Below are 23,237 nucleotides of genomic sequence, written 5' to 3'. Positions count from 1 at the left end.
TCCTTTTCTTTTTCTTGAATATGATTATACTGGAGCAGCCCCGACACAGAGGGCTGGGACGGCAAGGAGAATCAGAAGCAGTCCTGCTCGCCCAGCGCCAGAACGCCTAGGGGCTTCCCCACCTCTGGCAAGTTCCTTTTTCTTTCCAGACTTCAGTTTCTTTAGCCACACAAGATGGAAGTAACAAGCTTTCTAAAATCTGTTAGTTGTAAAATCAGATGTCCAAAATTTCTCCACACCCCCTGGCAGGTCTCCTATGAGTAAGGTGCCCTGACAGGCACTCCTGAAGGATGTGAGAACAAAAGAGAGATCTGTTCTCCAATAAGCTTATGGTCTATGAACAATAAAACACAAGGACACAAATAACTGTGATCCCAGGCAGGAAGAGGGTAATGGCCATCCGGGAGGTGCTTACGTGGAATTCATAGCTGTGGACACAGCAATGGTTTTGCAGAGGGGCAGCATTCATCCTGTTTCGATGTGGCCAACACAGAGCACCCACATGCCAGGCACTGTGCCTGAGCACAAAAAAATACAACTGCTACCAAGCTACCTGCCTTCACAGTGCCTGAAGGCTGATGGCAGAAGGAGACATTCAGAGAGGGTGGAGGAATTCCAGGCAGAGGGACTTGTGAAGTGCAGACAGGAAGGCAGCGTGTCACAAAGCACCCAGACGTGGCCATGACTCCGCTGGCACAGTGGGAGGCTGTGCCCAGAAGAGCAGCCTGAGGAAAGGTAGGGGGGAGGATGCGACTGACATGAAACCCCTGAATGTCAGGCTTTGGGGTCTGGATTTTCATCAGTTCAACTTAAGCACCTAACAAACCCTACCTACCTACCAACTGAATGTGTGTCGTGTGCTCATTCATGTCCGACTCTCTGCGACTCCTCTGTCCATGGGATTCTCCAGGTAAGAACACTGGAGCAAGTTGCCATTTCTTCCTCCAGGGGATCTTCCCTGGCCCAGAGATTGAACCCCTGTCTCCTGTGTCTCCTGCGTTGCAGCTGGATTCTTTACCTGCTGAGCCATTGGGGAAGTCCTAACAACTCTAAGTGACTGAATGTTTATTAGCCTTCACACAACCATTGATTTGTATTCAAATATACTTTTTCTGTAACGAAAGGGAACGTGGCTGAACGAAAATTCTCCCCTAAAGGTAATTTAAATAAATTTATTTGCAGGAGAAAAATATCTGCCCATCAGGTACAGTCTTATCCACAATGATCCAACAATAATCACAGCTCATTCTGGGAGGACTCTCACACAGCCTGTAGGAGCAAGTCCGCATAGAGCATCAGCTGAACGTTCATCAGAAACACAAAACCATCTAACCAGAGTATTACACAAGACATAATGACCATGATACAATAATAAAAATACACTATCAAATACTCACTACTTTGTGAGCTACAGCTAAAATATAAACAAGTTAGGCTCTTTTTTTAAAAAATGAAGAAAATATTTCTATTACAGCTTTATTTCAAGCATTTTCAGTTAGATACCGCTTTATATATTTTTACTCACAAGAGATAGCAAAAGAATCCTTTCTTAAGTATATGTAGATAAAATATATTACTCATTCAGATGTTTGCACTCTGAAGCGTACTTTGCCAGGTATGAGTTCAGATAAGAGAATGAAACTGTGCTGCAGCCAAATCCTGGCTGATGATCGAGACCTGGATGGTTTTCACATTTGTTTAAAAAAAAAAATTTACATCATGGAAAAAAGAAGTGAGGCCATAAGAGAGCCAACATTATTCTTTCTCAATGGAGCAGTCTGATTCCAGAGAATGGGCCTTCCAGGCTGAATTCAAAGTGTGTGGTCCCGAAGTTGAATTCTTTCCAGTCCGAGGAGCTGCCTGCGGCTAAGGCAACAGGCAATGATGAAGCGAGTTGAGAGGAAAGTGCTAACTGAACTACAGAGATGGCCACTGATAAAACAAGTTCCTAGAGGTCCTCGGGGCCCACACAGAGGCCAAGGGCAGTCAGAACCACCAATACAAAGAAAAGTGTGCTCACTGAACTGCACACATAGAGCTTCTAGGAGGGCTAACAGTTCTTGACAGGGGTTCCTGGTTGTAGTTTACAATATCTGCCTTCACCACCTTCTGTCATAAAAGAAAACAGAGTTATTATCAGGACATCAGAACATTTAGAAAGAGCTCCTTAAAGTATATTTTTATTTTCTGAACTTTCGTGAACTCCTGATGATAGACATCATAAATGAAGCAGAAGCTGATATTAAAAGAATCAGCCAGAACCAACTCATGTCAAGCTGGGACTTTCTTTTTCTGGGTGGGGGGAGGGTAGAGGGTGGGGAAGGTATTGGTTTTGTTAAGGATGTAATAGCCATTCTTTTATTTAGTCTTCTATGGTTTTATGACATTTATGAGGTTATCACAAGTCTAACAAAAAATTGGCAAATCAATATGAAAAATTAAACCCTGGTTATAATTTAAAGCAAAGGATTTAAAATTTATCATTTATAAGTTCTGATTCATAAATAAGGCCTCATCATTTCAAAGTAAAAAATATTATTTATTAATATTTCCATATACTATTATACTCAGGCATAACTCTTTTAAAAATGTTTATCAATTTGTGAGTTAGTGAGAAGAAATAAAAATGTTAAAGAGAAGTCACATATAAAGAAGAAACGTTTTGAACAGAACTTTTCCAATTTTTAAAACTTTTCTCCCAAATCCCTGACTTACTTCCAAATGGCTCACTATTGGGTCATGAATAATGACTTTAACAAAATATAGAGTAATGAGAAACTTAGAAAATTACCCCACATTCATATGTTTAAAATAATTTAAATCAAAAGACACTTTTAACTCTTCCTTCCTTCCCACTAACACAAACTTCAAGGAATATTTTAAACAATGAATTTAGTGACATGCCCTAACATTCTTCTTTTAAGTAATAATTTAAAGAAAAACAAATCCTGAACTGTTTTCAACTCTTACTAAGTCTGCACACATAAGCAAACAAAGAAGGGTAATTCAAGGCAAACTTTAAAAATACTCTTTCAATTATCAGGCTATTTCAGGAAAAACAGTAAGGAGAGAATAATGAAATAACTGCTTCATTTCTCCACTTCACTGCACATGTAATAAACACGACCATAAAGACAAATACATTTGAAAGTAAATGAAATGTTATTTTAATATTTTCCCAATTCCTTAAGTCATAAGTCTGGCAAAGGATCAATTTTTCAAAGTTCCAGAACAGGACTTATGTAATATTAATTCCCAAGAATGTACAATAAATCTTTGAATTTCTTATTCATAAAGAACAAAATAACATTCACCAGTTCTCCCCACCATCCTCCCCCAAATTGCAATAGTTTATCGATTAATACCTGCACTACTGTACTGAACAGATTCTGCTCTGAGCAGAGTTGGTATGTTGATTATCTTCTTCCGGGTATTTCACTATTTCTGCCCTGACAATACGCTGTCAATTCCGTATAACATAAACAAGATGCAGAAGAAAGGGGAAAAAAAGAAAGAAAGAAAAAAATGGAAAGTGTGTTCAATGACTGAAAATAGATGGGAACACCAAAGCAGAAAAAGAAATACACACATAAATTTAAACAAGCCACAAAAGAAACAGCAGAATATATGCATATAAAAGGAAAGAAAATGAACAAAGATTCAAGAAGCATTACAATTCTATTTAATTACTGAAATGGACATGTCTACTGAGCCTCCCAGAAAAGCTGTGGGCTCTATTTCTGATATATCACAATTACATGTAACACATATAATGCCCAGTATTTAGGAAGACAACAAAGAATTTGTGGGCTTCTCTATACTAAAGTGCAGCAGAGGTACTCATTCAATTTCCTTTTACAAACATTACTGAGGATCTACCATGGGCCAGTCACTCTACACTGGGAAAAAATGGTGAACTGCACAGGATTTGTTCCTAAGTTATTGTGGGAAAGGAACATGCACACAGCTAACCGTCATATCAGGTAAGAACTTTACTAGTGGATTTACAATATATGTGGGAACAAACAGTGGTTCATTTTCTTTGAAGGTAGGGAGAGGATGCATAAATCAGAGGAAGTTGCATCTCATTTACAGTTTTTACCTTTAATCGTATTTATTATTGTCAAAGACTTCCTTTTGACGCTCTCTTCCCCAGCCCTCACAGCCCTAAGCTCCATGTTTTGAAATTTCATACAGAAATAAGATCAAAATACATTTTTTATAATTAAAAAACATACCATATTTTAAGCATGACAGCTGATGTTTTCAAATAAAGAATTCTGCTAAGTAACAGATCAAAACTAGTTAGATTTTTTGATTACTATAACCCTTAAGAAGAGAAGACCACTTAAGACAAATATGACAGAGATAACACACTTGGAACTATACCCGCTTTTAATGAGTTCAAATATTTTATTTTAGAAAGATCTTCCTTCATCATAGCATCTAATAATTAGCACATAGAGAAAAACATATTAATCAGGCTGCTGCTTGTGATAATGTTTATAAAGCATGGATAAACAACTGAGAGTAAATGAACAGGAAGCTAGGTGTATTAGCCTTGGACAGGCTCTGCTCCAGTTCTCCAGCAAGCAGTATTAACTTCTGGACAAGACTCATGATTTACTAGGCACTCAGCCTGATGCTATCACAGGAGCATTGCCAACTGCCACATGATGTATGAAGGGGGTGCATCAGTGACCCGTTGAACACCATCATCTGGCCTCCCCAAACCTAACTGTTTCATGCCAAACTATGGGTTACAATAAAGAGAAGGGATTTTCATAATCAGAAAGCAACTCATTAATTCTCCAAAATGATGGTTTAAACCCTATCTTATAAACACAACCAGGTCACTGACCTGTGGTCAAGACATTCTGGTCAAAGTATTGACTAACATAAACAACTTGGATTTTCACCACTAATTCTCATCAAATTAATTAAGAACTAACAAGGCAACATCTTTCTTGAGGGCCTTGGTTGTTTGACATAAAGCTCTGTACAAAATTTCTGAACTGGAAGCCAGAATCAAAGCTCTACATATTTAGGACTTTGCTTTCTCTGAGTAAATAAAGCATAATTTCTATGATATAAACTTCATGGTAGGGACTTCACAGTAGTTGCTTGTTTACAAATCATTCAATCATTGATGTTTTCAGAGAAAAGTGTTACCTACAAAACACCAGTCTTTACGTTTGGAGCTACAGAGTAAACTCAATTGTTCTCTGCTATTAGTCAAGCGAATGAAAACAATGCAGTGGCCCTAAGAGAAAGGGAACTGTGTGGTTGAACACCCACTTAACCCCTGTTTTTGTCAGAGTTGCAAGTAGATACTAGAACTGGAAGTGGTAGCTCTCCATTAGGGTAAGCAAGAAAGCAAATTAGGAGTTGAAGTGGTAAGGTATAAGCAGTAGAGATGGACTCGGGAAAGATAAATCTGGTCAATTCTGCAACTGTGCTCTAATCCAGATAGTAGAAACATATTTACCTTACAAAAGTCATAGTTGGTCACCCTCAGGATAGAGAGGAAACATACTCTGACAGCTAAAACACCTGTCACTATCACTCATTCAAAGCAAACCACTATTCCAGGTACTGGAAACGTTCCAACAAACAATAATGATCTCTCTTTTTTTTTGAGATGCATTCAGAGTATAGCAAGGAAAACAAATGCATAAATTATTAAAGAATACTATGATTGATACAAATTCAACGTGCAAAAGATTATAGGTTACCACTCAAAGCACAGATACAGCATTTTTTAAAAGCATGGTACCACGCACACAGTAGGAGCTTAAAGAAAGCGACTCTCCTTTTCCTTCCGTGTAATGGCATATGCACACACTGTATAATATGTCATCATAGGCTGTCAGTAACAGTCGCAACTCTGGGCAAGTTACTTCATTCACCTCTTTGGTCTTCACACTCTCCTAATCTATAAAACACAAGGTTTATCTATGTGGCCGCTAAGATACCATTTGATTTTGAAACTATATGAAAAAAAAATTTTTTAAGTGAATAGAAAAAGAAAAAAAAAATGGAATATGATCTGACATAGGGCTTAGCAATATTTTTTTGGAATTTTCTCCTCAGGCAAGGGAACCAACCATCAACAAAATGAGTGATGGTTATGAAACCATCAATGAAAGGCCACATTAAATAATCATTAAATAATGAAAAGGCCACCTACTGAATGAGAGAAGACATTTGCGAATGATATGATGAATGGTTAATATACAAAATATATAAAGAACTCATACAACTCAACATCAAAAAGAAAACAACAGAAAAACAGAATTTAAAATGTTCAGAGGACTGAAACAGGCATTTTTTCCACAAAAGACATACAGATTGCCAAAAACCACATGAAAAAGATGCTCAACACCTCTAACTGTTAAGAAAATACAAATCAAAATCACAATGAGGTATCACTTCACACTTGTTAGAATAACTATGGTCAAAAAGACAAGAAATAGCACGTGTTGGCCAGAATGTGTAGAGACGGGAGCCCTCCAATACTGTTGTGGGAATGAAAATTGGCATAGCCACTATGGAGAACACTATGGAGGCTCCCCAAAAAACTAAAAATAGAAATACTATATAATCCAGTAATTCCATTCCTGGGTATATATATCTGAGGAAAGCAAAAACACTAATTTGAAAAGATACATGCACCCCAATGTTCACAGCAGCATTAATTATAATAAACAAGATATGGAAGTCACCTGTGTCCATCAGCACAAAATGGGTAATAAAGATGTGATACACACACACACACAATGGAATACATTCAGCCATAAAAAGAATGAAATGTTGCCATTTGCACCAACAGGGATGGACTTGGAGGTTATTATGTTTAGAGAAGTACATCATACAGAGGAAAAATAAATACTGTGTGTCTTCAGTTACATGCAGAATCTAAAAAATAAAACAAACAAACTAATTAAATATAACAAAACAGAAACAGCGTCACAGATACAGAGAACAAACTAGTGGTTACAAGCGGGTCGAGAGAAGAGCAAAGGGGAAGATAGGGGAAGTGGGTTAAGAGGTACAGCCTACTAGGGACAAAATAAATACAATACAAGGATATAATGTACAGTTACTAGTTTTAATAACTGTATATGCAGTATAATCTATAAAAATACAGGAACACTAAAATTAACACATACCTAGTTTAAAGCAAAGTCATAATTTATTAATTGGCCAGTGAAAATGTCACTAACAGGCAATTGTAAGAAATGGGTCTAGAGCATACCTGACACATCTGTCTGCCCTCCTGTAATCTGGGAGCTCTGTGAGGATAAGGACTGTAACTGACTCATCTCTGTATCCCCAGATTCTAGTGTTCTGGCACAAAGACCCTCAAAAGATGTCTGCTGTCTTAGTAAACCACATTCCTTCTTTTCTCCTTCTTCTCTTCCTTGAACAGCTTGTAAAGTGTGTTGATAACTCATTTTATATAACTCTCAAATGGGAATAATCTAGGTTAAAACTAAAATAGCAGAATCTTTTTAAATAATCAGTGAATGGAACTAAGACTAAGGCCTTATTATAAATATTTGTCACAAACAAAATTACTATAGCATCAATTTCCATGTGACTGGTTAGCCAACAATCTAGCTTCTTCTGTTTAAAATAATACAAAACCCTTTATCACTCTGTGATGCTGAGTTCCTTCAGGACTCTTTCGAATGACATAAACCACAGAAGGCAGGTGCACAAGCTCTCCCTCTTTCTCTGCCCCCCTTCCTTTCTGCCCTACTCCTCCATTTTCTGTATATAAATTATATATAATCTGAACTTCTTTGCTTTTAAATGAACTTTCAGAGACATCAAATGGCCAATAGGTACATGAAAAGATGCTCAACATCACTAGTCAACAAATTAAAATTACAGTGAGATATCACCTCCCACCTTTAAAATGGCTGTCCTCAAGGGTATAAGAGATAAGTACTGCAGAGGATGTGGAAAAAAAGGAAACCCTGAATGAGAATGTAAATTGGTGCAGCCACTGGAAAACAGTATGGAGTCTCCTCAAAAACTTAAAAATAGAACTACCATACCATCCAGCAATTCCATCTCTGAGTATTTATCTGAAGATATATGCACTCCCATGTTCATTACAGTGTTATTAACAATAAGCAAAATATGGAAACAGCAAACTGCCTGTTGATAGGTGAGTAAAGAAAATGTGGGTATAAATATATGTACACACACAATGTGTAATATTATTCAGCCATGAGAAATAACAGTCTGCATTTGTGAAAACATGGATAGACTTCGAGTACATTGTGCAAAATGACATAAATCAGACAGAAAATGGCAAGAATTGTATGATACTACTCAGACATGAAATTTAAAAAATAATAAAAAAATAAAATGGTTGCTCCCAGAGGATGAGGGGACAGGAAGGATGTCCTCTAAAGGGTACAAACTTACCATTATTAGTAAATAAGTCCTAGAAATAATGCACAGTACAGTGAATACAGAAAGCAATATTGGTTTAGAATCATCAAACTTGCTGCTGCTGCTGCTAAGTCACTTCAGTCGTGTCCAACTCTGTGCAACCCCATAGACGGCAGCCCACCAGGCCTCCCTGTTCATCACCAACTCGCAGAGTCCACCCAAACCCATGTCCATTGAGTCAGTGATGCCATCCAACCATCTAATCCTCTGTCGTCCCCTTCTTCTCCTGCCCTCAATCTTTCCTAGCATCAGGGTCTTTTCCAATGAGTCAGCTCTTCGCATCAGGTAGCTGAAGTATAGGAGTTTCAGCTACATCAGTCTTTCCAATGAACACCCAGGACTGATCTCCTTTAGGATGTTCTGGTTGGACCTCCTTGCAGTCCAAGGGACTCTCAAGAGTCTTCTCCAACACCACAGTTCAATACCATCAATTCTTCGGTGCTCAGCTTTCTTTATAGTCCAACTCTCACATCCATACTTGACTACTGGAAAAACCATAGCCTTGACTAGACAGACCTTTGTTGACAAAGTAATGTCTCTGCTTTTAAATATGCTGTCTAGGTTGGTCATAATTGTCCTTCCAAGGAGTAAGCATCTTTTAATTTCATGGCTGCAATCACTGTCTGCAGTGATTTTGGAGCCCAGAAAAATAAAGTCAGCCACTGTTTCCACTGTTTCCCCATCTATTTGCCATGAAGTGATGGGACCAGATGCCATGATCTTAGTTTTCTGAATGTTGAGCTTTAAGCCAACTTTTTCAGTCTCCTCTTTCACTTTCCTCAAGAGGCTCTTTAGTTCTTCTTCACTTTCTGCCTTATGGCAGTGGTATCGTCTGCATATCTGAGGTTATTGATATTTCTCCCGGCAATCTTGATTTCAGCTTGTGTTTCCTCCAGCCCAGCGTTTCTCATGATGTACTCTACATATTAGAACTTAATTATTCCAACTACTAACAAAGATCAAGGAAAACAATAGAATAGGAAAGACTAGAGATCTCTTCAAGAAAATTAGAGATACCAAGGGAACATTTCATGCAAAGATGGGCTCAATAAAGGACAGAAATGGTATGGGTCTAACAGAAACAGAAGATATTAAGAAGAGGTGGCAAGAATACACAGAAGAACTATACAAAAAAGATCTTCATGACCCAGATAATCACAATGGTGTGATCACTCACCTAGAGCTAGACATCCTGGAATGTGAAGTCAAGTGGGCCCTAGGAAGTATCACTATGAACAAAGCTAGTGGAGGTGATGGAATTCCAGTTGAGCTATTTCAAATCCTGAAAGATGATGCTGTGAAAGTGCTGCACTCAATATGCCAGCAAATTTGGAAAACTCAGCAGTGGCCACAAGACTGGAAAAGGTCAGTTTTCATTTCAATCCCAAAGAAAGGCAATGCCAAAGAATGCTCAAACTACCACACAATTGCACTCATCTCACACGCTAGTAAAGTAATGCTCAAAATTCTCCAAGCCAGGCTTCAGCAATACGTGAACTGTGAACTTCCAGATGTTCAAGCTGGTTTTAGAAAAGGCAGAGGAACCAGAGATCAAATTGCCAACATCCGCTGGATCATCAAAAAAGCAAGAGAGTTCCAGAAAAACATCTATTTCTGCGTTATTGACTATGCCAAAGCCTTTGACTATGTGGATCACAATAAACTGTGGAAAATTCTGAAAGAGATGGGAATAGCAGACCACCTGACCTGTCTCTTGAGAAACCTGTATGCAGGTCAGGAAGCAACAGTTAGAACTGGACATGGAACAACAGACTGGTTCCAAATAGGAAAAGGAGTACGTTGAGGCTGTATATTGTCACCCTGCTTATTTAACTTATATGCAGAGTGCATCATGAGAAACACTGGGCTGGAGGAAGCACAAGCTGGAATCAAGATTGCCGGGAGAAACATCAATAACCTCAGATGTGCAGACACCACCCTCATGGCAGAAAGTGAAGAAGAACTAAAGAACCTCTCAGTGACAGTGAAAGAGGAGTGTGAAAAAGTTGGCTTAAAGCTCAACATTCAGAAAACTAGGATCATGGCATCCGGTCCCATCACTTCATGGCAAATAGATGGGGAAACAGTGGAAACAGTGGCTGACTTTATTTTTCTGGGCTCCAAAATCACTGCAGATGGTGATTGCAGCCATGAAATTAAAAGATGCTTGCTACTTGGAAGGAATGCTATGACCAACCTAGACAACATATTAAAAAGCAGAGACATTACTTGTCAACAAAGGTCTGTCTAGTTAAGGGTATGGTTTTTCCAGTAGTCAAGTATGGATGTGAGAGTTGGAGTATAAAGAGAGCTGAGCACCGAAGAATTGATGCTATTGAACTGTGGTGTTGGAGAAGATTCTTGAGAGTCCCTTGGACTGCAAGGAGATCCAACCAGAACATCCTAAAGGAAATCAGTCCTGGGTGTTCATTGGAAGGATTGATGTTGAAGCTGAAACTCCAATACTTTGGCCACCTTGACTCATTTGAAAAGACCCTGATGTTGGGACAGTTTGAAGGCAGGATGAGAAGGGGACGACAGAGGATGAGATGGTTGGATGGCATCACCAACTCAATGGAAATGAGTCTGGGTAAACTCTGGGAGTTGGTGATGGACAGGGAGGCCTGGCCTGCTGCAGTTCAAGGGGCCGCAAAGAGTCGGACACGACTGAGCAACTGAACTGAACTGAACTTACAGAGATACTTATGTAACATGATAGAGGTACTAATTACTGGTATAATTGCAAAATCATATTATAACATATAAAGATATCAAATTAACATGGTATATACTTTAAATTTACATAATATTTTGTGCCAAATATATTTCAATAAAAAATAATACTGTGCTCAAGATAGCTTGCAAGTATGTTCTTAGAAACATCTTTTAAAAATAATGAACTTTCAAAAATGTTTCCTTCCACTGAGAAAACTTAACTGTGAAATACATAATTTAACTGGCAAAGGCACCAAATTCACTGGTCTAAGAAATGGAGAATGAGGTTTCCCTACAGAAAGGCTCTGACAGACCCAGTGAAAGAGGGCTTAGTAGCTTGAATTCATCTTCAAATGAATGCATTCAAAGTAAACACCAACAAGTTGGAAAGAGAACTAAACTTCATGGCCTAAGAAGGTGGGGTGCACTTACAAACAAGGTGGAGTGTACAGGGAGGGTGAGGAGCTCTGTAGTGAACACACCTGCCATGGGTTTAGTTAAAATGTGCCTAGCTGTTAAGTTCATCTCTAAAAGTCCAAATAGTAACTTTCTGTCTCTGGTGACTAAGAGTGAGCTAAAAATACGAATAAAGCATCCCTAGAATTCTGCCTTTTAGCAGTATCCCAGTCACTCCACCTCTCTGGAGATACCCTAGAACCTGAGCACTGCTGGGGGCTCACGCAAGTACAGACCCCCTTGTCCGTGGGGTCGTCAGCACTGCACAGGCACACCTTCTCCTCTAGAGGGGCTCATCACTGGGTCTCCCGTTTTCCATTCCTCCAGTTGAGAAACCTCAACATGATGGCATGACTTCTCCCTTTTATCCGGTCATTCCACAAGTCCTACTGATTCTTCAGTGAAATGTCTCTTACATCCATCCCTTCCCTTTCACCCGATTCTGGTCCTTATCACATGAGGGCAGTAACCCAGTCTCCTTGCTTCAACCTCTCTGGCACCAATCCACACACATATACAAATTCCATTATATTAATCCCATCTAAAAACTGCTTTCTTTTTTTCCCTGCTTAAAATTATTTTCCACTGTCAATATGTGAGATTAAAATTTATCAACTTGGCATTCATAAATCTCCATAATCTTTCCTCAAATATCCTTCACACTCCAACACAAATGGTCATTTATTTTAACCAAACAGCTCTTCTTTTTCCAAAATACAATCTAAACTTTTCAACTTGTTCGTGCCAGCTTCCTTTTCAACTCCCTACTCCAAACCACCCAGTAAATCTTCCCCCAATATGGTAGAGTGGAAACATTAGGGGCACTGCCATCAGACAGACCCGAGTTCAAATCCTGGCTCCACCACTGCCCAGCTGTAGATAAGGAGATCGAGTTACTTCACCTCTCTGCAGTCTCAGTTTTCCAACCATAAAATGATGGAGTGCTACCTGCCCCAGAGTTACTGTAAGGATTAAATGATATAACAGTAGCTGGCACGTTTATTAATTTTCTTCACTGTATCTTAAACTCTTAAATCTCCTCTGGATCCACCACTAAATCACACTTACATGATCAATTAATCATTTATGATCCTCTGAAAATCATTTATGGACTACCTAGTTAACGAGGCACAAACATCATTTAGAAAGTGAAGCTACAAAGCAGAGGAGTCACGTGACTTCTCGGATCTGCCAAGTTCTGCACAGTCAAGCAAATCAGTGATTTCTCCTCTTGTATCCATCCTCCTAGGCCAAAATCAAGTAACTACTTTGTGTCTGGGAACAATTTATAAGGCACAAATAGCTAAACACTGTGTCTGGCCACAGTAAGTGCTGAAATGTCTTTTGAATAGTGAGAAGTAAAAGTAGATTTGCAGAGTTCAAATATTTTAATTAAGTTCTAGAAACAGCCATATCAGCATAACAATTTTCAATTGATATTTGCTCAAATTGTCTAAAAACATGCACACAAGCACACACAAAGAGTGACCATGAAAAGAAGACACAGAATTAACTCAAAAAGAATTAAAGAAAAACTTAAGGACAGAGAAAGATCATTATACCTTTGTAGCTTCACAAAGCAGGGAAAAAGTAGAGGGGGTCAAGGGAAAATGTAATTTATCAATATATGTTGCTTCTAAGCAAACCACTTCTGAAATCTGATTTTAAACTACAGGCTCTTGCTCTGATTTTTTTATTCAATCAAACATGTGAAGTAGTGTGCTACTGTATCTTTAAGCGGCTGACTACTGGTATTCATGTTTATTTCTTGGTCTAAGAGGACTGTCTAGGAATAGTGAAAGAATTCAGAAATCCTCAATAATTAACACCATTATTAAATTAACAATAAAATAACATCACGAATTAATATTACAATGCAGGACATTTTACAGAACAGAGAGCAACATTTTAGAAAAAATAGTGTTTTACCAAAGCAAACATAGAAGATGCCAGATAGGGTAAACTTTTACTACTTAAGACTAAACTTTAATGAATAGTTGGGATTTTATATAAAACATAAAAAGGATATTATATAGTAATCATGGAAGAAGAACTTAAATAAAGAAGTACAAAATAATATGGTCTGTTCCTTAGCCATTATTTAACCGCTGATGAAATTTTTATTACATTAATCTCATTTTTCCAACCAAAAAAGGACAAAATGAGGTTTCAAGGGTATCATCATTTGGCAAAAAGTTAACATCCTTCATCTTCTGCAATAAACACTGACTCATACATACAATCTATTTTTAAGGCTGTTAGGGATATGTACATAGAATGCCTAAATGTAAAAGGATTCAGAGTGAAAATTAATGTCTTTTAAGAAATAAATTATATTTTTTAAGTACACAGTTCAATATAATCACCTGTGACTGTTCTATTTCTGCTTTGTTTAACTTGATTCCAAGGATTTCAGCAGCAACTTTCTGAAAACACAGGAAGACCTGCATAACAAAAACAGGTTTAAATGATTTAAAACAGGCATGCCTAAGTTACCCTCAAACAAATTGAACTTTCTAAAAAATGATAAACAGCAAGAGCTGCAAAAAATATGATGTACCAGGTTATTCCAAAAATAGCTCTATTTGTCAAATACAGCAACATTTTAAGTATAATTTTTTAAATGATTAAACCGTAATTTGAAAATTCATACACTTCACTGAACTGGTCTAAATTTACACATTTGTCCTGAAAAATTTACACTTTTATTAAAGAGTTAACATAATTTATTACAGCTACCACGTTGAAAAAAAAATACTACTAGCCAAATAATAAACTGCTATAAGTCCTAAAGAAAATGAAAGTAGTCTATACTTTAGTACCTGGGTAAAGTTTTTCACTGCCAATTTTACACTGATCTTTTGATATGGCATTAGCCTATCTTGAAAGGTCTTACTTTCCACTCTTTCATAATCTCTAAGGTTCTAATCAATTTTAAGATCCACTGGAGAAGGGATCTTACAAACAAAGTTAGTGGAGGTGATGGAATTCCAGTTGAGCTATTTCAAATCCTAAAAGATGATGCTGTGAAAGTCCTGCACTCAATATGCCAGCAAATAAGGAAAACTCAGCAGTGGACACAGGACTGGAAAAGGTCAGTTTTCATTCCAATCCCAAAGAAAGGCAATGCCAAAGAATGCTCAAACTACCGCACAATTGCACTCATCTCACACGCTAGCAAAGTAATGCTCAAAATTCTCCAAGCCAGGCTTCAGCAATACGTGAACCGTGAACTTCCAGATGTTCAAGCTGGGTTTAGAAAAGGCAGAGGAACCAGAGATCAAATTGCCAACATCCGCTGGATCATCGAAAAAGCAAGAGTTCCAGAAAAACATCTATTTCTGCGTTATTGACTATGCCAAAGCCTTTGACTATGTGGATCACAATAAACTGTGGAAAATTCTGAAAGAGATGGGAATACCAGACCATCTGACCTGTCTCTTGAAAAACTTGCATGCAGGTCAGGAAGCAACAGTTAGAACTGGACATGGAACAACAGACTGGTTCCAAATAGGGAAAGGAGTACATCGAGGCTGTATATTGTCACCGTGCTTATTTAATTTATATGCAGAGTACATCATGAGAAACGCTGGGCTGGAAGAAGCACAAGCTGGAATCAAGATTGCCAGGAGAAACATCAATAACCTCAGATATGCAGACGACTCACCCTTATGGCAGCAAGTGAAGAAGAACTAAAGAGCCTCTTGAGGGAAGTGAAAGAGGAGAGTGAAAAAGTTGGCTTAAAGCTCAACATTCAGAAAACTAAGATCATGGCATCCAATCCCATGACTTGATGGCAAATGGATGGGCAAACAGTGGAAACAGTGGCTGACTTTATTTTTCTGGGCTCCAAAATCATTGCAGATGGTGATTGTAGTCATAAAATTAAAGAGTGAAGTAAGCCAGAAAGAAAAACAACAATACAGTATACTAATGCATATATATGGAATTTGAAAGATGGTAACGATAACCCTATATGCGAGACAGAATAAGAGACACAGATGCATGGAACAATTTTATGGACTCTGAGGGAGAAGGTGAGGGTGGGACGTTCTGGGAGAATAGCATTGAAACATGTATATTATCATATGTGAAACAGAACACCATTCCATGTTCGATGCATGAGACAAGGGCTCAGGGCCAGGGCAATGGGATGACCCAGAGGGATGGGATGGGGAGGGAGGTGGGTGGGGGGTCCAGGAAGGGGAACACATGTAAACCCATGGCTGATTCATGTCAATGTATGGCAAAAACTATTGCAATGTTGTGAAGTGATTGGCCCCCAACTAAAATAAATAAATTTATAAAAAATAAATAAATAAATAAAAGATGTTTACTCCTTGGAAGGAAAGTTATGACCAACCTAGATAGCATATTAAAAAGCAGAGACATTACTTTTTCAACAAAGGTCCGTCTAGTCAAGGCTATGGTTTTTCCAGTGGTCATGTATGGATGTGAGAGTTGGACTAGAAAGAACGCTGAGCGCCGAAGAATTGATGCTATTGAACTGTGGTGTTGGAGAAGACTCCTGAGAGTCCCTTGGACTGCAAGGAGATCCGACCAGTCCATCCTAAAGGAGATCAGTCCTGGGTGTTCATTGGAAAGACTGATGTTGTAGTTGAAACTCCTATACTTCAGCTACCTGATGTGAAAAGCTGACTCATTGGAAAAGACCCTGATGCTGGGAAAGATTGAGGGCAGGAGAAGGGGCCGACAGAGGATGAGATGGCTGGATGGCATCACCGACTCGATGGACATGGGTTTGGGTGGACTCAGGGAGTTGGTGATGGATAGGGAGGCCTGGAGTGCTGCAGTTCATGGGATCACAAAGTGTCGGACATGACTGAGCAACTGAACTGACTGAACTGAACTGGAGAAGGGATAGGCTACCCACTCTAGTATACTTGGGCTTCTCTTGTGGCTCAGCTGGTAAAGAATCCGTCTGTATTGCGGGAGACCTGGGTGTGATCCCTCAGATGGGAACATCCCCTGGAGAAGGGAGAGGCTACCCACTCCAGTATTATGGCCTGGAGAATACCATGGACTGTATAGTCCATGGGGTCGCAGAGTTGGACACCATTGACTGACTTTCACTTTCACTTTCATAATCCAGTATCATGAAACAAAAATCTGCAAAGGCTTCTATAAACATCCTTTCGTACACAGATAGCTTATATGGGGTCCACTACGATTCCTGGAGCTCCAATCTAGTCTTTGCTTGTCTGCATAACTTGTCTTTGCTCCCTATATATCCTAGTTTATTCTGACCCCTACTTACTCATGACTACTTACTAAATATTTATCACAACTTCAATAAGGCTACCCACTCCAGTATTCTGGCCTGGAGAATTCCACAGACCGTACAGTCCATGGGGTCACAAAGAGTCGGATATGACTGAACGACTTTCATTTTCAATAAGTTAATTTTGACTTCTAATCAAAAAGAGGTGATGTCCCTAAAAGGCCTATGTCATTTGTACCTTAAAGAGCATTACATAGTATAGTTCACTGATGGTCAAAGTTCAAATGAGAAACAGGCAAGCTAGTGTGGTGAAATGGAGAGAAAACAAGGGCTGTAAAAGAAAAACAGCAGAGTGACTAAGAGTATACAAATCAGGTAAGATCTGGTGGGCTGTTATGGGGAGGACTTTGGCTTTCATTCACTCTGAGTGAAACGGAGGGTGGCTTGATGTGACTTCTGTTTAAACAAGGTCAATCTGGTTGTTGTATTGAATACTCACTATAGAAGATCAAGGGTAAAAAAGAGAAATTGGAAAGAACACTAATGTAAGAGATGACGGAGGCCTGAAACAAAGTGGCAGCAGTGACGATGGCAAGAAAAGTCATCATATTATGGGCACATTTTGAAAGCAGAACCATCAGGACTTGGTGAGAGTTGTGGTATGTCAAAGACAAGAGTCAAGGATGACTCCAAAATTTTCCTGGTCTTAGCAACCAGTAGGAGATCTACCATTTATTGAAGTGGGGAAGACTGGAAAAGATTTGAGGAAGAAATGTCAAGAGCTCAGTTCTGGACCTGAATCCTGAATTAAACTGAGACTGACTCTTAAGACACTTAAGCAGGAGTGCTGGGGTATATGAGTCTGGAGTTCAGGGAAGAGATCTGGCCAAAGCCATGACACTAGATGAGGTCACAAAGGGAATAAATTTAAAAAAGAGAGATATCCAAAGACTGTGCCTAGGGCCATTCAATGAAGGAATCGGCAGAGGTGATAAGAGAGTAGTTAGCAAGGCAGGAGGAAAACCAGAAGATGTAGTATTCTGAAAACTAAGTGAACAAAGTATTTCAAAGAGGAGCGAGTGATCAACTATTTTGTATGCTGCAACTAAATCAAGTAAGATGAGGACTAAGAACTGGCCACTGAATTTAGCAAAAAGGAGGCCACTGATGACCTTAATAAGAGCATTTTTGGGTGAAACATTAGGGGCAAAAGTCTGACTGGAACTATTCAAGATGAACCAGGAGGACAGAACTGGAGACAGCTCTTGGAAAACATTCCACTGGTAAGTAGCTCGAAGTAAGAAACAGCTAACAATGTGGGATCAAGCATTTTCTTGTATTTAAGGTAACAGAAGTCATAACATTTCGTGTGCTGATACAATAATCCAGTAGACAGGAAAAAAACCATGCAGGAGTGAGAATTTTAAGCCGTGTGTGTTACTAGGCAAAGAGACATGGGACTAATGCACAAGGGAGGAGTTGAGCCTAGTTACAAGCAGAGACAGCTCAACCCACTGGAATCTCAGAGGAGACAGAGACACGGGAATGGACAGTGGGTGGGAAGGAGAGTTGGGGGAGACGAGGTGGCAAAAGTATGTGAAAGTTGTCTTCCCTTTGTTTCAATATTTTTTTATAAAATAAGAAACAAGGGAATCAGTTAAGAGAATGGATGACGAAGGTTTGAAGATTTCAGAAGAGAAGCTATGAAACAGTCATCAAGGTGAAGGAGAGAGACAATGGCCTAAGGACATAAGTACTAAGCAGCATTAAGGCCCACTTGAGGTGAGTTGACTGTGGACTGTAAGTGAAACCTCCAACAAGCCTCGGGGCTTTTTTCTCTTATGTTCAAATACATGAGTGCAATCATATAATGGGGCGTGGTCAAGGTTTAGTCAAATAAGTCAGATAAAGTGACCGAGGGGAAAGGGAATTGACAAGAGTATTGCATGGTAATGATTTTGACTGACCATGAGTACGGAAGAAAGGAAAATGAGGACATGAAAGGTCAGGGGCAAGTGTTAGGATCAATGTCATGTAGGCCCTGCTGGGGCTGCAGACCAACTAGACGAGGGCATTCAAGCTGGTCAGTGATTAGCGTGCCTGATACCGAGATATGAGATAACAGAAGGGCTACAGTAATCTGTAATGGCAGTGCATGGGGGCACATGGCTGAGGGGGGGTGGTGAACAAGGATACTGACACCACTAAGAATTATGACAAAGGTAGTATCAGAGAAAGTACAGTAAGACCGGAGATCAAATTCTCAAGCAATGAAGGGAAGTAAGTAACCTGTGATTGGAGATGACGTAAAGTGATTTCACAAGAACAAATCATTTCAAAGTTGCATTTAAAAAGAAAACAATGAGGATTTTTAAAGGTCATTCAACATAAGTACACAAAAAATACTAAGTGGTTAAACACAAGCTAACATACTGGAAGTTAAAATAATTCTAAAATGACAAGAGACCCCCAGGAAGATAAGTGAGGGTAAAAGCCCAATCCATGGATGGGTTTATCAAGGAATATTGATACTGTATACATTTTTAAAGTAGGTAGGTGTCCCACGTTAGCATTATCCTGGGTAAAGGGTTCTAACACATCATATTTTTAAATGAGCTTGATTCCTCAAAAGATTAAATACCTTTTATATTATTTAATATTTACCCTAAGCATAAAACCATCAGTGAAATCATACAGAAAAAACATCAAAAAGATTAAACCACAGAAAAATTCAAATGTCCTTTAGTTGAAAATGTCAAGAAAATTAATGATCAAACAAAAATCTGGGCAGTGGAAAGAGAATATTTGCAAAAATTATGACAAATGGCTGTTATGTTATCCCTAACACAAAAATGGTCATAGAAAATTTTACAAAGCAATAAAAACATAATAAACATGTAATAAGCAGAAAATTAACAATAAATAAATTTATAAAAGTATATGATAAATATTATAAACAGATAATAAGCAGAAAGTAGATAATAAAAATTTTAAAAATTTTAACCTCAATAGCAGTCAAAGAAATTTAAATTTGAATAGTAAAATACCTTTTAATCCCTTGTCTACCAATCTGACAAAGATTTAAAAATAAATAAATAAATTCTGAATGTTAAAAAAGATGACAGTGATATGGCACTCATACAATGCTGATGGTAATATAAATTAACTTAGGCTTTCTGGGGGTAATTTGGCAAAAGGTTTCAATTCCCTTTCAAGGAAATAATCAAAACTTACAGAAAAAATTTTACATTAGAAATTTTGCAAAATTTTACAATGTTCTGAACTTGGAAATAATCTATATATCCAACAATAGGGACCTGGTTGAATAAATTTGAACATTTATTTAGTGGATTATTAAATCTAATGGGTTTTTAATCTATTTAGTAATATTAAGTGATACAAGAAAATTTTCTATGGATAAACATGTTAAATAAAAAAACACAAAACTATTTCTATATTATGATCTCAATTTTTAAAAAAATAAACATTTAGCATGGTTTTTTCCAGTGGTCATAAATGGATGTGAGAGTTGGACAGTGAAGAAAGCTGAGTGCCGAAGAATTGATGCTTTTGAACTGTGGTGTTGGAGAAGACTCTTGAGAGTCCCTTGGACTGCAAGGAGATCCAATCAATCCATCCTAAAAGAGATCAATCCTGGGTGTTCATTGGAAGGTCTGATGTTGAAGCTGAAACTCCAATACTTTGGCCACCTCATGCGAAGGGTTGACTCACTGGAAAAGACCCTAATGCTGGGTAGGATTGGGGGCAGGAGGAGAAGGGGACGACAGAGGATCAGATGGTTGGATGGCATAACCGACTCGATGGACATGGGTTTGGGTGGACTCTGGGAGTTGGTGATGGACAGAGAGGCCTGGCGTGCTGCAATTCATGGGGTCGCAAAGAGTCGGACAGGACTGAGCGACTGAACTGAACTGAACTGAACTGAATATGGTGAGCCCTGCAATGTCAATCCTTAGGTTTACAAATCCTACCTCCACCACTTATTCTGTGTACCCTAAACCCCCACAACATAACCTCTCTAAGACTATTCTGTAAAACAGAGATAATTACTTATGATTGCTAGAAAATAAATCTGACTTATATGTGAAGATATTTTGGACTAATTCAAAAATATTTTAACATCATTCTAAACTTCTTATTTAAATGGTTATGGTGATTTACAGAATAAGCATCCAATCAAATACAAAATAATTAATTAACAACTAAACAGAGATAATCAAAGTAGTACATGTCTATCACAAAGTAGGCACTCAGTAAATGCAGTCCACTAGCCGTGGTAGCAGCAGCATCAGAAAACGAGACTATCATATGAGGTTATGAATGATCATCTCTGGATGCTGAGATTATGAGTGATTTACATTCTTTTTAAATTTTGTATTTTTAATTCTAAAAGAACCATGAAATTATGTTAAATAAATTATAAGAGAAGTATCAATAGAATAAGCATGTTGTATATAACCTAAGATATTTTATGTTTTCAATAGGAATTAATTTAATTTAAAAGTTAAGTAATGGAAGTATACTTCCTATGAATATTAGTAAATAAAAGTAAAGCATCACTTATAATATTCAGCATTCATTATCTTACTTACAGAGTCTCCTGTCTTTGCTGACACAAAGTGGCTACTAAAACCATTTTCCTGGCAAAATCTTAAGTGTTTCTCAGGTTTTACTGTTCGCATATGCTCCAAATCAACTAGAAAGGTGAACACAAACAGAGAACAAAATTCAATAATAAAGTCAATCAATAAATATTTAACAAGTTTAAATGTGATTTCTTTTCCAGTATTATATCCCAGCTTAGACACTAGCTGTGTAATTTGGGGCAATTCTTTTAATCTCTTTATGCTTCCGCCTCTAAATCTAAAAGCTGGGAAAAACAAATGGATCTATCATATACAAAATTCTTTGAGAATTAATCCATGTTTAGTGCACAATGGAGCTTCCCTGATGGCTCAGCTGGTAAAGAATCCGCCTGCAGTACAGGAGACCTGGGTTCGATCCCTGGGTTGGGAAGATCCCCTGGAGAAGAAAAAGGCTACCCACTCCTGTATTCTGGCCTGGAGAATTCCACGGACTGTATAGTTAACGGGGTCGCAAAGAGTCGGACACCACTGAGCGACTTTCACTTTCATCCACAATGACCAGCACATGTTAAGTGCCCAGAAAACTAAAAGCTATCATTTCTATTATCTATATAGCTTGAGGCACATTTGATGATACTCAAAAATATGCATTACTATGATGCATTTAAACACAGTGATTAATTGTAACATATACTTACCACAGCATATTTGATTGGAAAGTTTAATCACTTTAATACATTAATTACAATAGTTCTGTAATTTGTATAAACTTTAATGTTAACACAAGCACATTATTAATTTTCTGCCAAAAAATATCAATATTTCATTGTCTACTTATTTTATTTACAGTTACGGCTTAATTTCACAAAGACATAGCTCATTTGCTTTCCAATTCTAAAAGTGTCCATTTTGAAAGCAGTAATGGGCCAGGATATATTTTCTTGAATAGTGGTAGGTGCTTTAAAGCAAAGCACAGTACTCATATCCAATACTGGTTTTATCCAACACAGTCTAATTTTTTCAAATGTGATCTTTTATTGAACAGTTTCTCTTTTTACAACACTACAAACCCTATAAGGGTGTTGATTCAATGCCGGCAAATTATAAGGCAAATATATTCACAGGATTTAAGGACAACTAGGCTCTTTGAGTCAATATAGGAAAAAAAAACTTAAACTGATTTCCTGAGGAAGGGACCCAACTGACTTGTAAAAACTTGTAAATTTGCAAATCTAGTAAGCTTACATAATAGTGGCAATTGATTATCAACTAAAAAATGCTCTCATACTACGTAAAAGGCTTTATTTGAAATTACATTGAAGGTCTTTAGTTTGTAAACTCAAGACATCTTTCTCTAGGAGATTTTTGATCTACTGGGGGATTCCTGAGCCCCATTTATACTGCTTAGCTTGGATAATATGCACCTTTTTTCTTTTCTGGCCACAACTTGCTGTTCCTTAAACATCACTGAGACTTTATTTACAAGAAGAGGCCAAAAAATGTCCAGATACCACAGGCATCAATTTGTTGATGACTAAAATACTAAGCTATTAGCACTGACATTTGTACATCTAGTTTACCATAATACTGAAGTTAGAATACTTTCCTAATTCAACAAGAGTAAGAACAAATCATGTCACTAGGAAAATTCCCCAGTGAAATCACTGTCCAATTAAAAAAATAAAGTCTGTCATTCAACATGTATGTGCATTTGTCTTTTCTAAAGGAACAGTCTGCCATGGTTGTGT

The 23,237-nt window shown here is 38.0% G+C and overlaps 1 protein-coding gene and 1 long non-coding RNA gene across 6 annotated transcripts in view; one reads left to right on the top strand and one right to left on the bottom strand.

The window, feature by feature from the left end:
- Positions 1-1,157: 1,157 nt before the first annotated feature.
- The window catches only part of RAB28 (RAB28, member RAS oncogene family), a 101,084-nt gene continuing 79,004 nt past the window's right edge, over positions 1,158-23,237 (bottom strand). Inside the window, exons 5-8 of one of the 5 annotated variants that reach the window (XM_081486248.1) lie at positions 21,496-21,599; positions 14,007-14,084; positions 3,366-3,460; positions 1,158-2,109 (exon numbers count right to left, since the gene is read on the bottom strand). In XM_081486248.1, coding sequence (XP_081342374.1) covers positions 3,371-3,460; positions 14,007-14,084; positions 21,496-21,599 — 272 coding nt within the window. In that variant the 3' untranslated portion in view covers positions 1,158-2,109; positions 3,366-3,370. Of the gene's footprint in view, positions 2,110-3,365; positions 3,461-3,977; positions 6,919-14,006; positions 14,085-21,495; positions 21,600-23,237 lie in introns of those variants that run through there. The other 4 variants (XM_081486178.1, XM_081486350.1, XM_081486124.1 and 1 more) reach the window with 4 other exon arrangements.
- Positions 17,838-21,554, top strand: LOC145504997 (uncharacterized). Its single transcript, XR_014052702.1, has 2 exons — positions 17,838-18,165; positions 20,390-21,554. It is a non-coding gene; the product is annotated as an uncharacterized LOC145504997 (long non-coding RNA).

This window comes from Giraffa tippelskirchi, chromosome 1 (genome assembly GCF_054371585.1).
Source record: "Giraffa tippelskirchi isolate mGirTip1 chromosome 1, T2T-mGirTip1v1.2.pri, whole genome shotgun sequence".
Classification (NCBI taxonomy): domain Eukaryota; kingdom Metazoa; phylum Chordata; class Mammalia; order Artiodactyla; family Giraffidae; genus Giraffa; species Giraffa tippelskirchi.
This window is presented reverse-complemented; position numbering and strand designations above follow the sequence as displayed.